This window comes from Sus scrofa, chromosome 14 (genome assembly GCF_000003025.6).
Source record: "Sus scrofa isolate TJ Tabasco breed Duroc chromosome 14, Sscrofa11.1, whole genome shotgun sequence".
Taxonomy (NCBI): Eukaryota; Metazoa; Chordata; class Mammalia; order Artiodactyla; family Suidae; genus Sus; species Sus scrofa.
Window position 1 is genome coordinate 70,877,719 of NC_010456.5, and position 24,583 is coordinate 70,902,301.

The 24,583-nt window shown below is 35.5% G+C and overlaps 1 protein-coding gene across 6 annotated transcripts in view; it reads right to left on the bottom strand.

Moving 5' to 3' along the window:
• CTNNA3 (catenin alpha 3) overlaps positions 1–24,583 on the bottom strand; it is a 1,779,313-nt gene that overhangs the window by 1,682,488 nt on the left and 72,242 nt on the right. Inside the window, exon 1 of one of the 6 annotated variants that reach the window (XM_021074381.1) lies at positions 17,308–17,739. The exons of the other annotated variants lie outside the window; for them this stretch is intronic. Within the exon in view, the coding sequence (XP_020930040.1) occupies positions 17,308–17,335 (28 nt within the window). The 5' untranslated portion in view covers positions 17,336–17,739. Of the gene's footprint in view, positions 1–17,307; positions 17,740–24,583 lie in introns of those variants that run through there. 6 annotated transcript variants of the gene reach the window in all.

The window sequence follows — 24,583 nt, forward strand, 5'->3', positions numbered from 1 at the left end:
GCATGTCCAGATCCCCAAGAGTCTGAACTTTTTATTTCCTTAACTTTCAAGAACTCTAGGTTTCAATAGAACAAAATAATATTACATTTTATGATAAAAAGTAAGTATATTTAGCATATTATAATTCAAACTTTAAAAAGCTTCTTAGACAACAACAAAATAAATTAATTAATTAAAAAAAAAAAAAAAAAAAAAGATAGATCGGAGTTCCTGTCGTGGCGCAGTGGTTAACGAATCCGACTAGGAACCATGAGGTTGCGGGTTTGGTCCCTGCCCTTGCTCAGTGGGTTAACGATCCGGCGTTGCCGTGAGCTGTGGTGTAGGTTGCAGACGTGGCTCGGATCCCGCGTTGCTGTGGCTCTGGCGTAGGCCGGTGGCTACAGCTCCGATTCGACCCCTAGCCTGGGAACCTCCATATGCCGCGGGAGCGGCCCAAGAAATAGCAACAACAACAACAACAACAAAATAAATTTAAAAAATAAATTAATTAATTAAAAAAAAAGCTTCTTAGAAACCCTTGAAGTTCTCTTTAAAACCTTTAATAATTAATAAATAATAACCTTTAATAATTCAGTAATATATATAACTGAATCACTTTGCTGTACACCTGAAACTAACACAGCATTGTAAATTAACTGTACTTCAATTTCTAAAATGATTAATTTTTTTTTAAGTGACTGCCAAAAAAATAAAATAAAATAGCCTTTGGATAGTCACCTTACTGATGGTCTTCAAAAAATAACCAAATGGAGCTCCTCCCCCCAAATTATGAGTTTTATGGATTCTTTACAAGAAGACCCAAATCAAATTAAACTAAAACATTTGCATACTCTGTTCATAGTAATCAAGATAAAACTTGCTTCCCCCCCAAAAAAACAAATTAATTAAATTTTTAAAATAAATAAAAATTAAAATTAAAAAAGGAGTTCCCATTGTGGGTCAGCAGAAACAAACCCAACTGGTATCCATGAGGATGCAGGATCCCTGGCCCCACTCAGTGGGTTAAGGATCTGGCATTGCCATCAGCTGTGGGTGGCTCAGATCTGGTGTCACTGTGACTATAAGCCAGCAGCTGTAGCTCTGATTCGACCCCTAACCTGGGAATTTCCATATGCAGTGGGTATGGCCCTAAAAAACAGAAAACACACACACATAACCTAAATGAGAGCTGAAAAAAAATGGTAGAAAACAAACAAAAAATCCACAAGATTGCATTAACTAATATGAAATAAAACAAACTAACCAAGGTTTTTGGCTACTAACCAAGGTTTTTGGCTACTAACCAAGGTTTTTGGCCTTCCTTAATCAATAGAAATTAACAGGAGACCAGACAAGAAACTCAGACAAGACTCTACTCAGGGTCTGTCCTGCAGCAGGGAGGCAGGAGTGAAAATAAGTGACAGGTTCCCTTGCTCACTCCCTGAGGCAGGACGAGCTGGTTCCTTAAATGGGGTGAGGGTATTGGTTGGTCCAGGGGTCAGGCGAGAAGGATGGCTTAGGTGCTCTGCCCACCCCTTTGGTGTAGTGTGCGTTGGGGGAATGCACAGTACCCTGCTTTTGCTCCTGATACCCTGGTTTTGCTCTCAGCTCTTCAGAAATGGCATTGGGATTTTTTGGTCTTTTTAAATCTTGCTGTCCGTAACTTGCCCCAACTGTGCATGCACACAGTTATTTTTAGTCCCATATAGTCTTTTTGAATTTTGTTGCTCAAGATGTTTGTCCAGCTACAAGTACTGCAGCAAAGAGTCCAGGTCCCAACCTATCTCAATTCTACTTATATTTAAGTAGAATGGTTGGTGACTCATGAATGGTTGGCCAAATCTAATCTCCCTCCAAAATAAACTAAAAAGTTGCAATTTAATTTCTGATTTAACTGAAAGGTAACATCATATATAAGAATTTTATAAGATGACCTCATTACCCCTCTTCTGATAACACACCTTTTATGCTATTTTATAAAATGCCAGTTCACACTAAAAGCTCACCCTATATTTAATAATGGCATATATTTTTAAAATTACAGATAGGGAGAAAGGACAAAGATGCCCCACAGTTATGCTGTGTAACAATGCCTTTCAACTTAAGGACATATTTTACCATATAAAATTATACCAGAACTGATATCCTATGAGATCCTACCTCATATAAGCCCAGCATGGAGGTTACCTACCTTTTATTTAAAAAAACCAAAGATGAGAAAAACAATATATGTTTATGTATAACTGCATCACTTTGCTGTGCAGCAGAAAATGACAGAACAGTGTAAATCAACTATAATTAAAAAAAAATTCTTTTTAAAAAGAACTCGCCTTGCTTGAGGATAGGAATCTAAAACTTCTCTGGACACTTAGCCAGTGTGAAGACAAAAATCATAACCTCTATGGAGAGAAGCACATTGTTGACCTACTGAAAAAAATAATCAACCCCCTTGCCCCTGGAGTTCCCATCGTGGTTCAGTGGTTAACGAATCTGACTAGGAACCATGAGGTTGTGGGTTCCATCCCTGGCCTTGCTCAGTGCGTTAAGGATCCGGCATTGCCATGAGCTGTGGTGTAGTTTGCAGATGCAGCTCAGATCCCGTGTTGCTGTGGCTGTGGCGTAGGCTGGTGGCTACAGCTCTGATTCAACCCCTAGCCTGGGAACCTCCATATGCTGTGGGAGCAGCCCAAGAAATGGCAAACACACACACACACACACACACACACACACACACACAAAATCACTTCTAAAGTCTGCTCTTTGTCTGGGCATTTCAGTTAAATGAGCCAATAAATCCTTTTTGCTCATTAAATAAATAAATAAATAAATAAAAAATAAAAAAAATAAAAAAACCAAAGAACTAAATTAGTCCAATTGACATCTAAGAAAAAGATAATCTAACCTAAAATGTGAAGCCTCTAAGAAGCATTTACTCAATCACCCAGAAAAAATAACCTTCGGTGATAAGTATCAAGTTGAAGCAACCAGGGCAAAAGTAATGTGCCCTTCAGAGACACCTTGAAAGTGACAGTAGCTTTTGTTGCTGCAAGTCCAGTGGGCCTATGGGTCCTTTACACTCCATAATTTTATACGACAGCTCAAATATATATGAATTTTCCTAAGGTCTGGTATTTTTGAAAAGCAGAGAACAAAAAAAGAGAATAGTGAAAGTAGTAGAATTCTTGTCAACCTCAAGTTGAAGCCAAAAATTCCAATATCTTCTTTGTTCTCTGATTAGCTAGAAATAAATAAGAGCCTACTTATAAGAATAGAGAAAACAAGACCAAAGTCTTTGAAAACACTACATTCATTTTTCTATAAATCTATTAATACACTTGGGAAAACCAATTGTATGTAATTGTTTTGAGAACTTCAGCCTCTTCTCTGCTTCCTGACTTTCCATTCTTCCATACTCTCTGAAAAGAGTTTTTGAAAATTTGTACCAGAATCTTTCAATCTAACCATCTATGGTCACTATTTTATCACTACCTTTTTTTTTTAATCTCAAAGAGTTTACACTTTAATATGAAAGATAGAACTGAAACAAAATAATTTCAATATGACACACTGTGTTAGATATGTTAATAAATATTCCTAAGTGGCAAACATAACACACAGGAGAGAAGGATTACATGAATTTAGATATATAAGATAGCTTTCTGACAACTGATAGCATTTAAATTGTACCTAAATAGAAAACCAACAGACAAAAATAAACACAGGAGAAGCTTTCCAAGAGTTGAGGCTATCCAAGCAAATATATGGTGATAGAAGAATACAATGCAAACTCTGAAACTGCATAGCTAAAACTGGCTAGAATAGCACTTTTCAAAAATCTATCCTGCAAATATCTTTTAGTAAAGGGCCAGTGTGAAATGTTTATATAATTTTCTTTTAAATCTTATTGAAAATAAGAAAAAAAATTTTTTTCCTTGAAATACAGATCTGAGAGAATCCAAAATCATTCAAAGTGAGTGGAGGAATATAAAAATATTAAGAAAAATTAAAATATTGTTGTATAAAACTGGAGTTTTTCATTAAGTCACATCACTTGGCAAATATTATTATTTAGCACATAATAAATGTTACATAATAATTTTTTTAAATTAATTAACAGAATTTCTATTGGATCATAAATAAATTAAACATAATGAAGTAACTTTTTTGTCATTTCAGGTTTCAAATATATACTAACAGAATCAGTTTTTCAAGAGGGCGAGAATAAAAGATTGAAGGGAAAAGGGGACAAACACCCACAAGCTACATATGAGAAAATCATTACTTAACCTTTCAGTAGGTAGAAGAAAAAATAGTATGTAAGCAAAATGTGGACTATGAAATTCTATTAGTTTTTTTTTTTTAAGTTTCAAAAAGGTGATAGGTAATGGAATAAATACATTGACTTATCTACTGAATATGTGTTTAGGACATTGAAGGTTAATTGCAAGCATATAGAGGGCTATTGTTAGAGAACAATTAATTAGAATTAACTGAGGAAATTAAAATAAATCAGAAATATATAACAGATTTACATATGTTCCTCCTAAATGAGTTATATCTCAGGAAACTTTAAGCTCTTGAATGAAGCAGTGGACCTAAAATCACTGTTATTTCCTTAACATGATGACACATAATTGCATAAATAAAATATCAAATGTATTTATCAAATATTATTTTCAAAATGACATATTAGAAAATTAATAGCATTTGTATAGCATTTCAGAATTAAATTTATTTACTTGTGATATGTGTTACTATTTAAAAGGACTATATTTGAATTTCAAAACCAATCTTTCGTTACCACAGGTGAAACTGTCGGACGGAGGGAAGAATTAGGAGGATAGGAATAACATATACATACCACTGTATAAAGCACATGATTAATGAGAACCTAACATAGAGCATAGGAACTATTTTATCACTACTTTTAGTTTGTTTTTTTTTTTTTTTTTTGTCTTTTTGCTATTTCTTGGGCCGCTCCCGCGGCATATGGAGGTTCCCAGGCTAGGGGTCGAATCGGAGCTGTAGCCACCGGCCTACGCCAGAGCCACAGCAACGCGGGATCCGAGCCGCGTCTGCAACCTACACCACAGCTCACGGCAACGCCGGATCGTTAACCCACTGAGCAAGGGCAGGGACCAAACCCGCAACCTCCTGGTTCCCAGTCAGATTTGTTAACCACTGCGCCACGACGGGAACTCCCTATCACTACTTTTAAAATGTTCTCCAGAACTCTGCTTATCAACTCTAACTATTTCTCATCCCACATGCTAAGTATTTTTTCTATAGTAAGCAAAAGACTTTCTTCTCTGGCTTCAAAATACTACTTTCTATCCTTCTGACCATTCTTTCCCAGTATCTTTTGCTAGCTGATCATTATCTATTAACTCCTGTTAAGGAGGGATGTTACCCCAGGTTCGATCCCATACATCCTATTTGCTGCTCACATTATATTATTCTTTCAGAACAATATCATGCTGGAGTTCCCATCATGGCTCAGCAGAAATGGCTAGCATCCATGAGAATGCGAGTTTGATCCCTGGCCTTGCTCAGTGGCTTAAGGATCCGGCGTTGCCGTGAGCTGTAGTGTAGGCCGGCAGCTGCAGCTTGGATTCAGCCCTAGCCTGGGAATCTCCATATACTGCAGGTGTGGCCTTAAAACGAGAAAAAAAAATCTCATCCTAGAGTTTCGGTTCAACTTAGAGTCTCTGATTCAATGGTCCTGAGCTTCAGAGCCCCCAGATCCACAGCCCACTGGCCAGTTCACTGGCACCTCAAAACTGAACTCATTATCTTTTCCCCAAAACCTGTTCCCACCATCCTCAGTTCCTATCTGGATTTATGTCACCACCACATGGTGGGTACACACACCCAGCCCAGTAACTTGAATGCCATCCTGGAATATTTATTTTCACTCTGCTTCTCTCTTCACATCATATTAGTGAAAAAGTCACATTGCTTCTACTCCTTTAATTCCTCTTACATTGGTCATTTCCTCTCCATTTGCACTGCTCTATCCTTAGTTCAAACCCTCTTTAGACTTTGCAATGATACCCTAACTGGTCTCCCTTCTAGTTTTTCACATCCTTCAATTCACCCTGCAAACTACTCTCAAAGTGATCTCTAATATAAAATAACATTACACTAACCCCCTGCTTAAAACCCTCAATGAAACAATAAAATTCACAATTTGAGGCAATTTGGTCCATCTTCTCTCCAGCCTTCTCTTTTTCTTTGACCCACCTCTTCCTTGTACTCTATCCATACTAAAAGATTGAAGTTATCTAAATGGACCGTACCCTTTCATGCTCCTGAACTTTCATCCACTCTGTTCCCTCTACCTAGAGTGCTCCTCCCCAATAGCCACTCAACAAATACTTGCTCATCTTCCCAACTTCAACTCAAACAATCCTCTTTACATCTTAATAAACATACACACACACACACACACAAGAGTATACATGCTCACAGCAAAAGTAAGCAATGCTTCCTAATCTCTGTATCCTATGCAGATCTCGAAGAGAATTATCATCATCATTCTACCATCTCCTAGAATTTCTTATAATATATGGTAGAATAAATGCATGTTTATGTCACTTTATTCCATCAAAACTAAAACCTCTATCTTCAAAGAAATTTCTCTTTACTTCAAGTTACAAAAAAAGAAACACACTGAAATCTTGATTAAATTTTTTTAAAAAGGAAAGTGAAAGCCTTTCTCTGTTAAGTGTCATAACCCTGAAATTCCAAGGGTCCTTTGATTAGGGAATTAAGATGTAAGGGTAGGTTCAGGAATCAAAGGTGGAATGTCCCCCTTTGAAAGACCCAGTTTGAGACTACAGACTCACAAGACTGGTAGAGCAGAATTAGCATGATGACATGCCATTTCTAACCACCTGTGATAAGCTCCTATAGAACTGCTAGAGATCAAGCAGAGTGAAGGAGAAAAGGAATGTTGAGTCATCGGTTCACAATGTTGATAATCTGTGACTCAAAAGACTTTGCCATGAAGCATACTGCATTTTAGAACACCAAACAATGAAAGAAAACTTTTCCTAGGAACAAACAAATAACAACTTTGGCGAGAAAGTAAAAATGGCCAACAACCTCAACTCATTCCCACCCAAGCCCTAATCCTCCTCACACTGTTTTTCACTAAATGTCTGGTAGTGTACAAAGATCAGTAAAAGGAACTCTAAATAAAAAGTACAAAAGAAAAAAGGAGAGGAACCAAAAAGATGCATACAAATAAGAATTAATAGGATTTCCTGTTGTGACTCAGCAGATCAAGAATCCAGTGTTGTCTCTATGAGGATGCAGGTTCAGTCTCTAACCTCGCTCAGTGGGTTAAGAATCTGGTATTGCCGAAAGCTGCAGCAGAGATCACAGAAGCAGCTCAGATCCAGTGTTGCCATGGCTGTGGCGTAGGCTGCAGTTCTGATTCAACCCCTGGCCAGGGAACTTCCATATGCTGCAGGTATGTATGCTCATAAAAAGAAAAAAAGAAAAAGAATTAATGAAGGAAACAGAGGAAGAGCTTAGGGAATAGTTATATCTGAACTCAATCAAATACATACACATATGTACACAATATGTTCTCACTTTTAAAAGAACTGAAAGAGGAGCTACAAGGTGCAAAAAGAACTAAAACATCATGAGAATAAAAAAACAAGGTAGAAGAACTCAAGAAACAAATGGAAACAAAAAAAATAAAATAAAACACTACAAAGATACAAGTAACATTAGAAGTATTTAATATGCATAGACTGAGAGTACATTTTGGAAAGATGGTGGACAGACTAGCAAAATCACATATCAATAAAGACGGAAAAATTCACTCTTCTTTCTTCATCTTTCATAGCAAGGGATCAATATATAATATTTACATCTGAGTGCAACTGAAAATAATTTCTCATTCAGGAAAATATCCTTTAAGCATATAAAAAGCTTCCCAATCTCATTCACAAGCAGAGAAATGCAAATTAAAACTACACCAAGATACCATTTCTCATCTCTCAGATTGGCAAATACCCAAAATTTAGATAACACGCTCTGTTGGTAAGGCTGTAGGGAATCAGACACCCTCATATACTCTATGTGATATGCAAAACTTTGTTCCTATAGAGAGGAAATCTAATACATGTATGTATGTCTGTGTATGTATGTGTGTGTGTGTATATATACATATAATATATATATATATATATATATATATATTTACCCTTTGACCCAGCAATCTCATTTCTAGAAATCTACTCTAAAAATAAAAACTAATATATGTCCAAGGCAATTCATTACAGCAATTTTTTTTAAAGAAGGGAAGGAAGGGAGGAAGGAAAAAAAAAAGGAGGGGAAATGAAACTTTGTATGGTATATCCACATAAACAAATACTACACAGCTGTGGAAAGGAGTGAGAAAGTTCTCTCTAAGTGCTACTACGGAGTGATTTTCCAGGCTACAATGTTGAGTGAAAAAAAGCAAGGTGCAAAACAGTGTTTATAGTATACTACCTTTACATAAGAAAGCCATGATTGCAAAAAAGTTTCACATTCTTGCTTATATTAAAAAAAACTGAAAGATAAACCAAAAACAAATTAAAATGGTTGTCCTTAGGTAGGGAAAGAACAGAGTAGAGGAGTCAGAGATAAATGCTAGACTTCTCTGAACATACCTAGTTTTAGAGTTTTAACTATGAGTCATGTAAATGTTTTATATAAGTAAAAACAATTAATTCATAAATCAATCCCAAAAAATTGAAGCAAATTAAATAAACTTGAACTGTATTTCACATCAGCTCCTTCACACAGAAACAATTTCAAGTGACTTCAAAATACAGTATTTTTAATTAATCTATAAGGCTATACTGTACAACATAGGAAATGTAACCAATATTTTATATTAACCCCAAGTGCAGTATAACCTTTAAAATTATGAATCATAAAAACTCTGAATCGCCTGAACCTTATATAATATTGTATGTCAACTACACCTCAATAAAAAAATTTTTTAAGTTTTTTAAGAAGTTAAATAACAACACCAAAAAAACACAATACTTTGACTCTAATCCTAGAGGATATCCCTCTAGGACAAAAAGAAAGTGGAAGTAATATTAAACTGTATTTAGTATTCTCATTATGTATGTGTAATATATATAGTCTTATGTACATTATTATTGTATATATAAATGTATACACACATTAGTATACACACATTAGGATAAAGCAAATCAACAATTACATTCATGCTATTAGGAAATAAAATTTCCAGCATAAGAATAGAGAAATACAGATGGCCAACAGGCGCATGAAAAGATGCTCAGCATCACTAATTATTAGAGAAATGCAAGTCAAAACTACAGTAAGATATCACCTCACACCTGTCAGATGGATATCACCAAAAAGAACACAAATAACAGATGTTGGCAAGCATGTGGAGAAAGGGGAACACTGGTATACTGTTCTTTGGAATGAAAACTGGTACAGCCACTGTGGAAACCACTATGGAGTTTCCTCAAAAAACTAAAAATAGAACTACCATATGCCTAAGCAATTCCATTCCTGGGTATATATCTGAAGAAAACAAAAACACTAATTGGAAAGGATGTATGCACCCCAGTGTTCATAGCAGGATTATTTACAATAGCCAAGATATGGATGCAACTTAAGTGTCCATCATCAATGAGTGGGAAAGAAGATGGGCACACACACACACACACACACACACACACACACACACACACACACACAATGGAATACTACTCAGCTATTGAAAAGAATGAAATTTTGCCATTTGGAAAAATATGGATAGACTTGGAGGGTATTACGCTTAGTGAAATAAATCAGGTAGAAAAAAATACTGTATGTTATCACTTATATGCTGAATCTAAAAAATAAATTAAACTAGTGACTATAACAAAAATGAAACAGGCTCACAGATATAGAGAACAAACTAGTGGTTACCAGTGGGGAGACAGGAGGGACAAGATAGGACTAAGGGGTCAAGAGGTAAAAACTACTATGTATAAAATAGATAGGCTACAAGGATATATGGTAGAGCACAGAGAATATAGCCACTATTTTAAAATAACTATAGATGGAATATAATCTATAAAATTTTTGAATCACTATGTTGTACACCTAAAAGTAATATAATATTGTAAATCAACTGTACCAGAATAATAATTAATTAATAAATAAATAAGAAAAAAGATACAAATAAAAATAAGACATACAAATATAAAATCAAAAAAATTAAATTAAGGGAGTGCCTGTCAAGGCTCAGAGGAAACGAATCTGACTAATATCCATGAGGAAGCAGGTTCCATCCCTGGCCTCTCTCAGTGGGTTAAGGATCGAGCATTGCTGTGAACTATGGTTTAGGTCACAGATGCAGCTTGGATCTGGTGTTGCTATGTCTGTGGCTGTGGCTTGAAGCTACAGTTCTTATTTGACCCCTAGCCTGGGAACTTCCATATGCCACAGGTGCAGCACTAAAAAGACAAAAAAAAATTAAATTAAAACTCTATAATCTTATTGTGAAATAGAAATATCAGTATGATCTCATTATACATTTTCCTAAAAAAATTATCTATGTCTTAGCTTTGCTCACACACACACAAAAAAATTGGGCAGCAATGGCAACCTACTGCCTAGATTATGTTCCCTAAATACTATTTTCCACTAAAAGGACGTAGGCACCTTGGTGAAAAGATTGAAGATCTGGGGCAGGAAATGTACAAAATGAGCCTGAACATCTTCTTGTGCTAGAAAGCAAGGCCCACTTGGGTTTTGTCAAAAAGCTTAGTAGACAATTGAAAGTGGTTCTCACTGGCCAAAAATGGGAAAAATCTGAGCATCAAAGGAATAAAGATTACAACATATGGAACATATTCAATATATAAAAACTCAAAAATCCAAAAACATTAGTCACCTTTCAAAGTTGCTAGAACACTATCCTATTTTTCTGGAAATAGATAAATAAGGGAAAATAATTAAGTATTTTTCCTCATTTTCTGGTGTGAGCTATACTTTTGACTAATGAAATAGTAAAGAGGGGATGAATTCTTCTTTACAGAAAGATCCCAACCAATAAAACTAATAAAGAATTATAGGATGATAAAATCACCATTTACAACCCCTTAAAAATAATGTATCTAGACAGTAATCATCAATATGAAGGCTAAAATCAAAAAATCATATCTCACTGATAAACTAGGAACTATGAGAACCAGGCTAACAGGGCATGAAGGTACTGATCAATCTTAACATTAACAAAACAGAGACAAGCCAGACTCTATGCCTCTGATATGACAGGCCACCAATAGGAAGGCAATAGGAAGGCCACCAACTGCCTGCCAGGTATTCTTGCCAACTGAACCTAAATCTAATCAAGCCTTGTCTAACTCTAACCAGTTTATTGAAAGGAGAGACGCATTAAGCAACACTAGAAGGCTACAATCATCCAAATCCAGAAAATGGGAAATACTATAAGACAAATGACTTGGTTTCATCAACTCATGGATGACATGGAAAAGGGGGAAATCTATTACTATTAAAAGAAATTTAAGGAGTTCCTGTGGTGGCTTAGTGGAAACAAATATGACAGTACCCATGAGAACAGGTTAGGTCCTCAGTGGGTTAAGGATCCGGCATTGCCATGAGCTGTGGTGAAGGCTGCAAATGCAGCTCAGATCTGGTGCTGCTGTAGCTGTGGAGCAGGCCAGTGGCTACAGCTCTGATTTGCCCCCTAGCCTGGCAACCCCTAGCCTGCATCTACAGCCCTAAAAAGACAAAAAATAATTAATTAATTAAATGAAAGATACTTAAGAAGCATAGCAACCACAGAAAATGTGTGGACTTTGGATTCTGAATTTAAAATCCAACTGTAGACAAAGAAAAAAAATGGAGTTCCCATTGTGGCACAGCGGAAAAAAAATCTGACTAGGAACCATGAGGTTGTGGGTTTGTTCCCAGGCCTCGCTCAGAGGGTCAAGGATCCAGCATTGCTATAAGCTGTGGTGTAGTTCACAGACCTGGCTTGGATCCCCCGGTGCTGTGGCTGTGGTGTAGGCTGGCAGCTACAGCTCCAATTTGATCCCTAGCCTGGGAACCTCCATATGCCACCGGTATAGCCCTAAAAAAAAGACAGAAAAAAAAAATCAAACTGTAAGAATTTTTGAACAGTTAAAATTGGACACAGACAGGCTATTTGACACTATTAGAACCACTGTTAATATTATTGGGTGTGACAATCAAAAAATGGGCAGAAGCTCTAAATAGACATTTCTCCAAAGAAGACATACAGATGGCCAAAAAGCACATGAAAACATGCTCAACATCACTAATTATTAGAGAAATGAAAATCAAAATTACAATGAGGTTATCACCTCATACCAGTCAGAATGGCAATCATCAAAAAGTCTATAAATAATTAAAGCTAGAGAAGATGTGGAGAAAAGAGAATTCTCCTCCACTGCTGGTGGAAATGTAAATTGGTACAACCATCATGAAGAATAGTATTGAGGAGTTTCCGTCGTGGCGCAGTGGTTAATGAATCCGACTAGGAACCAGGAGGTTGCGGGTTCGGTCCCTGCCCTTGCTCAGTGGGTTAACGATCCGGCGTTGCCGTGAGCTGTGGTGTAGGTTGCAGACGCGGCTCGGATCCCGCGTTGCTGTGGCTCTGGCGTAGGCCGGTGGCTACAGCTCCGATTCAACCCCTAGCCTGGGAACCTCCATATGCCACGGGAGCGGCCCAAGAAATAGCAACAACAACAACAACTAAAAAAAAAAAAAAAAAAAAAAAAAGAATAGTATTGAGATTCCTTTAAAAACTAAAAACAGAACTAACATATGATCCAGCAATCCCACTCCTAGGCATCTCTCCAGAGAAAACCATGATTTGAAAAGATATATGCACCCTAACATTCATTGCAGCAATATTTAAAATAGCCAAGACATGGAAGCAACCTAAATGTCCATCAACAGAGGAATGGATAAAGAAATGTGGTACATATATACAGTGGAATACTACTCAGCCATAAAAAAGAATACAATAATGCCATTTGCAGCAACATGGATGGAACTAGACATTATCATACTAAGTGAAGTAATTGAGGCAGAGAAAGACAAATGTCATACATCACTTATACATAGAATCTAAAAAAATCATACAAGTGAACTTATTTACAAAACAGAAGCAGACTATAGACTTCAAAAACAAACTTAGGGTTATCAAAGAGGAAATGTAGGAGGACAAACTAAGAGTTTGGGGTTAACAGATAATCAACAAGTACCTATAGTATAGCACAGAGAACTCTACTCAATAAGTAATAACCTATACAGGAACAGAATCTGAAAAAGAATGGACAAATGTACATGTATAACTGAATCACTGGGCTGACACCTGAAACCAACACAGCACTGTAAATCAACTTTACTCCAATGTTAAATAAAAATTAAATTATTGGGTATCATAATAATATGATTATGTTTTCTTAAATCTTCATATCATAGACAATATTACATGGACAACTGATTTTCAATAAGGATGTCAAGGTAATTCAATGGAGAAAAGATAGTCTTTTCAAAAATTGGTGCTGAAATCATCTGATATCCATGCATAAAAAAGAAACTTTGACCCTTTTCCTCATAACATATACAAATATTTACTTGAAATGGATCATAGAACTAAAGATAAGATCTAAAGCTATCAAACTCCTCAAAGGAAATATAGAAGAAAGTATTTGTAATCTTGTGTTAGGCAAAGATTTCTTAGATACAACACCAAAAGCATGATCCATTAAAAAAAAATCAATAAACTGCTTCAACAAAATTTAATACTTTTGCTCTTTGAAAGACAGTGTTGAGAAAATGAAATGACAAACTAGAAGGATTTTTAAAACCCATATATCATAAAGGACTTGTATCCAGAAAATATAAAGAATCCTTAGAAATCAATAATTAAAAGAAAAATGACTCAATTTTTAAAATGGCCAAAAAAATTTGAAAAGATACTTCACCAAAGAAAATATATAGATGACAAATAAGCACGTGAAAAATGCCCAACATCATAAGTCTCTAAATAAATGCAAATTAAGGTCACAATATATACTACTACACACATACTAAGCTAAAATTATAAAGACTGCCAATACTACAGCTAGGAAAGATGAGAAGCAACTGGAAATCTCACACATTTGCTAATGAAAATGAAAACCGGCACAACCACTTTAGAAAACAGCTTGGAAATTTCTTATAAAGTTAAACACACACCCACCCTATGACCCAACAATTCTACTACTAGTCATTTACCCAAGAGAAATGAAAACAAAAGTCCATATAGAAGCCTATATGCAAATATTAATGGTAGCCTTATATTTGCACACAACTCAAATTTCCATCAACAGGTGAATAGATAAAACAATTTGTGAAACCATCATATGGTCACATGTCATGCAAGAAAAAATAAATTATTGATACAGGCAACAACATGAATATCTCTCAAAGGCATTATGCTAAGTGACAGAGTCAGACAGAAGTACACACCATGATTCCACCTGTATGACATTCTTAAAAGAGCAAAAATATAGGGACAGGAAACAGATCAATGCTATCAATGGCCAAGGGTTAAGGGAAAGGATTAACTTGCAGAGGGTACAAGGAAAGTTTTTGGATTGATGAAAATGTTCTATTTGATTACAGTGGTAGTTATATGACTATATATAATTGTTAGAACTCATCAAACTGTAAACGTGAAAAGAATGAATTTAACGTCTATAAAATTCATATAATTGTGACTTTTAAAAAATCTTTTCTAGGACTTCCCATCGTGGCTCAGTGGTTAACGAATCCGACTAGAAACCATGAGGTTGTGGGTCCGATCCCTGACCTTGCTCAGTGGGTTAAGGATCCGGCATTGCCATTGCTGTGAGCTGTGGTGTAGGTCGCAGACACAGCTCGGATCCCGTGTTGCTGCGGCTGTGGTGTAGGCTGGCAGCTACAGCTCTGATTAGACCCCTAGGCTGGGAATCTCCATAGGCCGAGAGAGCGGCCCCAGAAAAGACAAAAAAAAAAAATCTTTTCTATGTATCTCTTCCTCCATAAACACAAAAAATATTACTAGATTTTTGTTTACTACATAATTACAAATTTCTACTGATATCCATTGGCTCTATAAGCTCTTTGTATGGATGTCTTACTAGGATCTCCGAACTAACACTTTCAAAAGTTAATTTGTTTTTATTACACTTGACCACTTTGGTACATCATTCAGTTTATTTGTTGCCTAAACCCTACTTAAGAATATTTGTTTCCCAGGTTTCAAACCTGTGCATCCAGGTTATGCTCAACATCATCTCATGCAGCTGATGTGTTATCTGTCCAATTTATAATTTTTTCCAGCAAGAACTCTAAGTCAACCTGCAAATGTGTTTACAAAAATAAAAGCTTTGAGTTTTTCCTTTGTTTTTGTAGTGCTTTTTTAAAAAATTATTCTTTTTATCTTATTTTTAACAGTGGAGTTAAAAAAAAGAAGCCAAATGATTGTCCCTGACTCATTACGTTAATTTTAACATCTGAAGATATCACTGAAGATCCTTAGCAAAATTTTAATTGCTACCCTTTTTTTCAATACCACTGGGTAAAGGCCATGAGTTTCTAAGCTTGTTCATTTATGTGAGCCAGGTTTAGCATGGTGTGCATTGCAGAGCCCAAAGCCTTCAACACAGTAGTTGGTTTTTGAGTATTTGAAGATCAAAGAACATTAAGAAGTCCTGCCTTTGAATTTCTTCCTCCTACCCAACAACTTTTTTCCAAGTTAGATTGATCCAGTTAATTCTGACCTAAAAGAAGTTGAAATTCAAGTTAAATTTATCACTAAATGGAGGGATAGGAAGGAAAGGAGCTAATCTCATTTACAACAATCTATTCAGGAAAAAAAAAAAAAAAGGTACCAGAACTAGATTCACAGATTCATAAAAACCACCAAGTGCATTTATTTTAAATATTGGCTTGATTGTGTCTGTTCGAATATGTAGATATTTGACCTTATTTAGATGATTCTTTATTTCCAAAAAACTAAACCTCTTTAATCTTTCTTCTGAATTAAGTAACAAACCCAAATTTTTTTCTTTTAGAAAATTCAGAGCAATGCTTATGCCCACATAAATGAGTGTGTGGGTTAAAAAGCCAGCAGTTCTCCACTTTTTTTTTTCCACCAAAAACACAAGTGACATTTAAAGTATATTGAATATTCACTGTCCAACATACTTTCCCCGCTCGGGACTACCACCCTTGGTAAGGGAGAGAGCTAGTTTGCATGAAATTCCATCATTTCTGTATTTCTGTATATAATCCTATCTTTTCTCTCCAATCACTCCATGTCATAAAACTGTAGTCAAGAACCACTGCAGCTCAGCCTTATTTCTGGCTCTGTTTTATATCTCGTACTTATTTTTCTTTCTATTTTCACTCCACTTTTAAGTTATCCTTTCTTGAATTTCATGTAAGTCACCCTAAATCCTTTCTAGAACAAAGTAAGGAATAAATAATCATTCCATTATCTGAAAATGCAATCTCTTCTTATTTACCCTAGATAAAGCCTTAAAATTTTAACTCCTTATAGCCTCTTAACTATTCTCAACCATATTGAACATGCAGGTATCAAAATCCACGAGTTTCTACTTTTTTGCCTTTATTAATTATAATATTTAAGGCTGCATACAAAAAAATACAGGGAAAACATCCATGCATAATTTCAGTTTAGCGGCATATGACAAAAATTAAAGAACTTACTTTTTGCATAACATTTATGTTTAAAGAATGTAAAGCTTCCAGTGTCTTGTATATAGTTACTCAAATAATAATAGCGTAGATACACAGAAGGAATTTTTAATTGCTCTATATAAGACTTCTATAGATTGGGCACTAGCACATGAGAATTTGTTTTAGTACCTCTTTTTAAAACCACTAATAAATACTTCAAATAGCAGGATTGAGCTTCTGATCAACTGAGTCTGTTCAAGCTGATGTGAAAGAAAAAGTATGTAAGAGAATCACATTTTTATCTAAAACTGAAATGCCTGCTAATCTGCTTGGAAAAGTAGATATTTATAAAATTGGAGTTTTCATAAAGTAGTTTAGTGATATTAAAAGGAAAATTAGTCATAAAAGTAATAAATGTACAACACAGTAGTTTCTATTCATCCCATTTTATAGAAATAATGTCTTTTAATTTCCCCCAAAGTTATCTAACCAAGCAACAAAAAAATCTATAATTAGGATTTGCCTTATAGCAAAGTTTGATTTTAAAAAGTTTGACACTTCACTCACCTACTGCAGGACAGAGTATTGCCCACATACAGATACTAAACCAATTGTCTAAGCAATTTCTTGTGTTTAGAAATTCAGGGCCACTATTACAGCTCTCAATTTGGCTTATGATGCATCTGTAAGCAAACAGGCTGACAGGCACCCTAGTGTATTTCAGGATGACTGACAGGACACAGTGGCTCAAGCAGGAAAGGGGGATGGGTGCTCTTAAAGCAACATGGCAGTGAAAGTCAACATCAAACAGTTGAATCAGACTTGATATTCTATTTTTCAAGTTTGCAGTGAAATAATGCTATATTGTCCAATACAAGCTTTTAAACATAACTTTCATGTGCACTACGTGCCCAAACACTATAAATTCCAAGGTGACTTCAAGAATTTAAAAAGTAGTGAAAAAAAAGTTTTTTAAAGACATGCTGTATTATACTTCTCTGAACTTATCAAACCTCTAAATTACTTAAGAATATTCCAGGGAGTCCCCATTGTGGCTCAGTCATAACAAACCTGACTAGTATCCATGAGGATGTAGGTTTGATCCCTGGCCTCGCTCAGTGAGTTAAGGATCACACATTGCTGTGAGCTGCGGTGAGATTGAAGATGCAGCTAGGATCCTGCGTTGCTATGTCTGTGGCATAGGTCAGAAGTCTTAGCTTTGATTTTACCCCTAGCCTGGGAACTTCTGTATGCCACAGGTGCAGCCACAAAAAGCACTATCTATCTATCTATCTATCTATCTATCTATCTATCCACACACACAAATACAATATTTATACTAGCAATATATATATATATATATATTCATACTAGCTATATATATATATGTCAGGGTACCCATAGAAAAGCAGTTCTTATCTCACCTCTAGATATTTGTCAATCACCCTTAAAATAGTAATTTAACTAATAAAAGTAATTTAAATAGCTTGGATTATTCAGACTTATTATTGAAGATGGGGGCAGGAGATCTATATATTTTGCCCCTGCTGTATTTTGTCCCTATGACCTACTTCCATGGTTAAAAAATAGATTAGGTTAGGAAATTTCAATTATGGGTATTTCCATATTAGTTTCACTTGGAAAGATATTTATTTAAGTGATACATTTGCTTAATTCTTCATATTTGCAATTTTTCCTATAATATTTTACAATACTCTGCCCTTTTCAATTCTTTTATTTGACAATCAGCCCTATTAAAACAAACCAAAAAAAGCCATTCATTTTTAAACACAATGCCACAAGGGCAGCAGACACCAGAAGTAAAAGAGGCTACAATTCTACTCTCTGTAAAAGGTCACCACACCAAAAACCTATAAAAATGAAAAGACAGAGAAGCATAACTCAGATGAGGGAGAAAGGAAAAACCCCAGAAAATCAGCTAAGCAAGGAGGAGATTCTCAGCCTCCAGGAAAAAGACTTTAGACTGTTGATGCCGAAAATGATGCAAGACATTGGAAGCAAACTGGAGGCAAAGATGGATAACTTACAGGAAACACTGAGCAAAGAGATACAAAGATATAAAACTTAAACAAGAAGAGATGCAAAATACAATAACTGAAATAAAAAATTCACTAGAAGCACCTAACAGCAGAATACAGGAGGCAGAAGAACGAATAAGCGAGGTGGAGGACAGATTAGCGGAAATCACTAACGTGGAACAGTAAAGAGAAAAAAGATTGAAAAGAAATGAAGACAGTCTAAGAGAACTTGGGACAATGTTAAACGCACCAACATCTGTATTATAGGGGTGCCAGAAGGAGAAGAGAGAAGGGGACAGAAAAAATATTCCAAGAGATAACAGCCAAAAACTTCCCTCACATGGGAAAGGAACCACTCACTCAAATCCAGGAAGCACAATGAGTACCATATAAAATAAACCCAAGGAGGAATATGCCGAGACACATATTAATCAAACCGACCAAAATTAAAGACAAAGAGAAAATCTTGAAAGCAGCTAGGGAAAAGAAACAAGTAACATACAAGGGAACCCCAATAAGGTTATCGGCAGATTTTTCAGCAGAAACTCTGCAGGCCAGAAGGGAGTGGCATGATATACTTAACGTGATGAAAGGAAAAAACCTCCAACCAAGATTACTCTACCTGGCAAGGCTCTCATTCAGATTTGCAGGAGAAATCAAAACCTTCAGAGATAAGCAAAAGCTAAGAGAATTCAGCAACACTAAACCAGCCTTACAACAAATACTAAAGGAACTTCTCTAGGCAGAAAAGAAAAGGCTGCAACAGGGAACAAAAATTCCACAAATGACAAGGCTCACCAGTAAAGGTATGAAATCATCCATGCACAATTATACCACCAAAATCAGGGCGGGTACAAATGCAGGACACTGGAAATGAACTTGCAATTAAGAGATCAACAACTTAAAACAATCTCATATACATGTAGACTCTTATATCAAAACTTCAGAATAACTGCAAACCAAAAATCTACAATTGATACACAAACAAGGAATCTCTGAAGAAGAAATATATCTCATAGTAAATAAGCGCATAATCCACCATGAAGGGGGTTATTTGACATCATTCTTGGAATGCTGAAGTCTTCTTAGATCTGATTCTGATTTCCTCTCCATCATAGAATTTATGATAATTACAATTAAATAATGCAACTGTATAATTAAATAATACAGTTCTACAATTGTATTATTACTAACCATTTCTCTCCATGGTACAATGTAAGGTCTATAATGTCTTGTTTATCACATCACCTAGAAGAATCAATAAGATGTAACAAATTGTGAGGACATATTTATATAGTTACACTATTTTTTAACCAATTTATGTATTTTATATTTTACTTCTTTTCAGAAGGTGTATTATTTTTGTTATTCTTACCAGTTAAGTTATTCTTTTTATTATGCTATAAAATATTTAATGGTATGTAAGGCTTTCTTCTTTATAAATTTTAGTTTGCATAATATACACAATTTTAATATAATGCTAATTTTTAGAGAAAAATTGAAATGTAATAGATAATACTAAATAGTAAAGATAAAAGCCATACAAAATGGGATAAAGTATAGAATAAATTTCCTATTTGTCTCAGCATATTTTCCATTCCACTTCTCCTAGGGAGTCACTTAATCTATTTCTTAAGATCCATGATATAATAATCTGTGTGAATGTAATTGTGTTTAAATATATGTATTTTATTCTGTAAAAAAAATAAAAATAAATAAACTGGTAAAAAAAATTTTTTAAGTTATTGAAAAAAATAATAATAAATAAATAAATAAATAAACACAATGCCACATTTGGCCAGCAGAGGGTATCACTTGATTCTGAAATGTGAGTAGTGAGTCCAATGACATTCATTTTTATACTTGAACTAGGCACTGGGGCACACCTTCTCAACTTTCCCTATTAAATGTGTTTAGAAATATACCATTTTATTTTGCCCATATAAATGTGATTTATAGAGCCTATATTAGTGTTAAATACTTCCCATCTATGCCAAAACCTACCATTATTTCTTCCTCTATCCCAACTCAATCAGATGCATCCTCATGATATTGAAAGAAAAGAACTAGGGAGTTCCTGTTGTGGCATAGTGGAAACAAATCCAGCTGGTATTCGTGAGGATGTGGGTTGGATCGCTGGCCTTGCTCAGTGGGTTAAGGATACAGCGTTGCCATCTGCTGTGGCGTAGGTTGCAGATGCAGCTTGGATTCAGTGTTGCTGTGGCTATGGTGTAGGCCAGCGGCCACAGCTCCAATTCAACCCCTAGCCTGGGAATTTCCATATGCCTCAGGTGTGGCCCTAAAAGGCAAAAAAGAGGAAGGAAGGAAGGAAGGAAGGAAGGAAGGAAGGAAGAAAGGAAGGAAGGTAGGAAGGAAATAACTAGAAGGCCTAGAAGTAGCAGAAATGGGTTCGACCACCAGAATGATTTTCTCCAACCCTATATTATCTGAGACAAAAAAGCAAACAAAAACTCTAAAGATTCCAAGCCTCATCAGAAAATCCAAAAATAACTGCAAAAAAACAAAAATAAAAACTGCACTATAAAACAAAAATGATTCCTCCTCAAAATTACATATGACATTGTAAAGTGTTTCATATCTTTTAATCACCTTGTTTAATGTTTGCTAATTGTCCATTATATATTAGGAGCTACAGGCTAATTTTAGAAGATGTTTCCTCTTATCACAGCATTATTATACTTCTTGTGAGCATGTAATGTTATGACTAACAAGGTACTCACACAAGCTATAAATTATTTTACAACCTAACACCCCTTTCAGTTTGGAAAAGAATGAACATTAATTTGCCAGATTTACTCTAAAAATAAAGATTTTACTATCCAATTAACTAAAATCATTAACTACCATAAATTTATCTTGACCAAAGATAAAAATTTTCCATGCTTCTCTAAAGCTATTATCACAAATATCAAGTTTACTGTTAACTATGACAAAAATAAAACAGATCTAAAAGTTCAGAGTGATCTCTCTCCTCTTGCTCCCAGGATTGCCCCTAAAGACATGTCCTTTATACTAAAGTATTAAATTTTCCAAAGAGAAACGTTCCCATCATGGCTCAATGGAAATGAATCTGACTACCATCCAGGAAGATACAGGTTCAACCCCAGGACTCGCTCAGTGGGGCATAGGATCAGGCATAGGATGCAGACATGGCTTGGATCTTACATTGCCGTCTGCGGCTGTGGCATAAGCTCTGATTCGACCCTTAGCCTGGGAACCTCCATGTGCCGCAGGTACGGTCCTATAATGACCAAAAAAAAAAAAACAAATTTCCAAAGAGAAAAGAAATAATCATTCTCTTCCTCAGTTATGATTTAAAATAGGAAATTATAGCTTCTTTAAAAGAAAACTCTATCTCTTATAATGAAAGCAAATTTGGGGGTTCTTCACTCTATAAAATCATTTTTAATATCTGTATATGGCAGTTTCTTTCCTCATAGAATAACTAATGGCAGCATATAAAAATTACATTTTACATTTTGAAATAAAGTATAGCATCTCATCAACTGTTATTCTTTCATAAAGTTTTGTAACTTTATCTGTTTTAGATATATCTATTTAGGTATATGCTCTATAATACCAAACAGATACTTAGAATTATTTCTCAAATTAACTTACAAAATAAGCACCCAGAAAGAAACTGAAAATTCCGTTTTGTCAGTAATTTGCATATCTTTTTCACCAATCATCCACACATTTTAAAATATATGGATAACTGATTTTTATGTCTTTTCAGCTAGCCACTTAATTCCATTTTACTTTCCAACTCTGAGTTTAGTTCCTGACACAGGCACTCCTTAACTGTGTCTCATTCAACGATTTTTGGTTTCTACAGGTGGCTTAACAACAAACATCTAAAGGCTTCATTAGATTCTATTCTACTTGTGGCAAAAAAAAAAAAAAAAAAACCTTATTAAATAATAATGCTGGGAGTTCCTGTCATGGCTCAGTGGTTAATGAACCCAACTAGTATCCATGAGGATGCAGGTTCAATTCCTGGCCCTGCTCAGGGGGTTAAAGATCTGGCATTGCCATGAGCTGTGGTGTAGGTCGCAGATGCAGCTCGAATCCTGTGTTGCTGTGGCTGTGGCGTAGGCTGGCAGCTACAGCTCCAATTCGACTGCTGGCCTGGTAATCTCCATATGCCGCGGGTGCAGCTCTAAAAAGACAAAAAAATACCAATAATAATAATAATAATAATAACACTTTGGTGAGGAGGGGAGATTGAATAACTAATGAACAGATGATACTTATTTAAAATAATCCTTTTTACTTCTAGCAAAAATGCCTTCATATGTTTTATGCTCTATTTGAATTTTCAATATACTTTTTATATATTTCATTTTATCTTGAACACAACTTATTACCTCTCTAAACCATTGTATGGGCTTGTAACATGTAATATTCACACCAGGGAGTAAATCCAGAGCAAACTCTAACAGTGAAGGCATCAGGTGTGATGAGTTTGAGGTAAGAGTGGCATATGCAAATGGGTTGAGTCCCATGGGCTGCTGGAAACTCAGAATCCTGGAGTCTAGAAGAAAAATCAAGATATGGTAACAGAAAAATTAAGATATGGTAATTATGCATCCACATTACACCTTGAGCCATGAGACCTAGAAAAGCTCCCTCAAGGCTGAGTAGAAGGAGATGAGGCACCAAGGCTCGTACTTGGCAAAACAAGTATCCATTGGGGTAGGAAGAGAAGGGAAGTCATGAAAAGAATAGGCAGAAAGGCGAGACAAACTTGATTCAAACTCAAGCGCTACCTTATTCTGCCTGGCCTTGTCCACATTAACTCCCATTTACCCTAGTTTCTTCATGTAAATGAAACATAAATTTTCTATGAAGGGTAATTACTTACACAATTACCCATGGACTCTAATGGAGTGCTAATTACTGTATTAAATAATTCATTAATCAATCACTGCCATTTTGTGGAAAGAAGTTTCTCTTTGTGTAATTCTACTTTCCCAAAGCCAAATGCCACTGAATTTTAAAAGACTATTTGAGAGATAACAAATGGATTGCCCATCTGATTTAAAAATTGGGAGTTCCCATCATGGTTCAGCGGAAACAAATCTGACTAGTATCCATGAGGACGCAGGTTTGATCCCTGGCCTCACTCAGTGGGTTAAGGATCTGGCATTGCCATGAGCTGTAGTGTAGATCACAGATGAGGCTTGGATCTGGGATTGCCGTGGCTGTGGTGTAGGTCAGAGGCTACAGCTCCAATTTGATCCCTAGCCTGGGAACCTCCATATGCTGTGGGTACAGCCCTAAAAATATAAATAAATAAATAAATAAATAAATAAATAAATAAATAAATAAATAAAAATAAAAATAAAAATTGGCAAAGAGTTATTAAGTTCACACATCTTTATGTAGCAAATCAAATCCATTTCACCAAGGGAAGTTCTACCCTGTCCATGATAATAATTTATTAGGTAACAAGAAATCCTGGTCCTAAAACGTAAGAGCTTCAGGGCTGCTTCCAAAGTTGTAATAAATGCTTAACGAATGTAAGATATCTAACACATGTTAATAAATTGTGTATGTTTATTTAGAGGGTTAAGTATGGGATAGTTTAAGGATAGAATATGAAACTAAAATCAAAAGAATGACAACAAGTTTTTTAAAAAAGGAAATAAAATAACTCCTGGTGTCCTGTTCCCACATTAGACTTATGGAGTTGTGCCAATCTGCTCCATTCCAGAGCAGAGAGCTAGTAAGTCACAGAGACTGTATTAGAGAGAAAGGAAGGAAATCCTTTCTCCCACTCT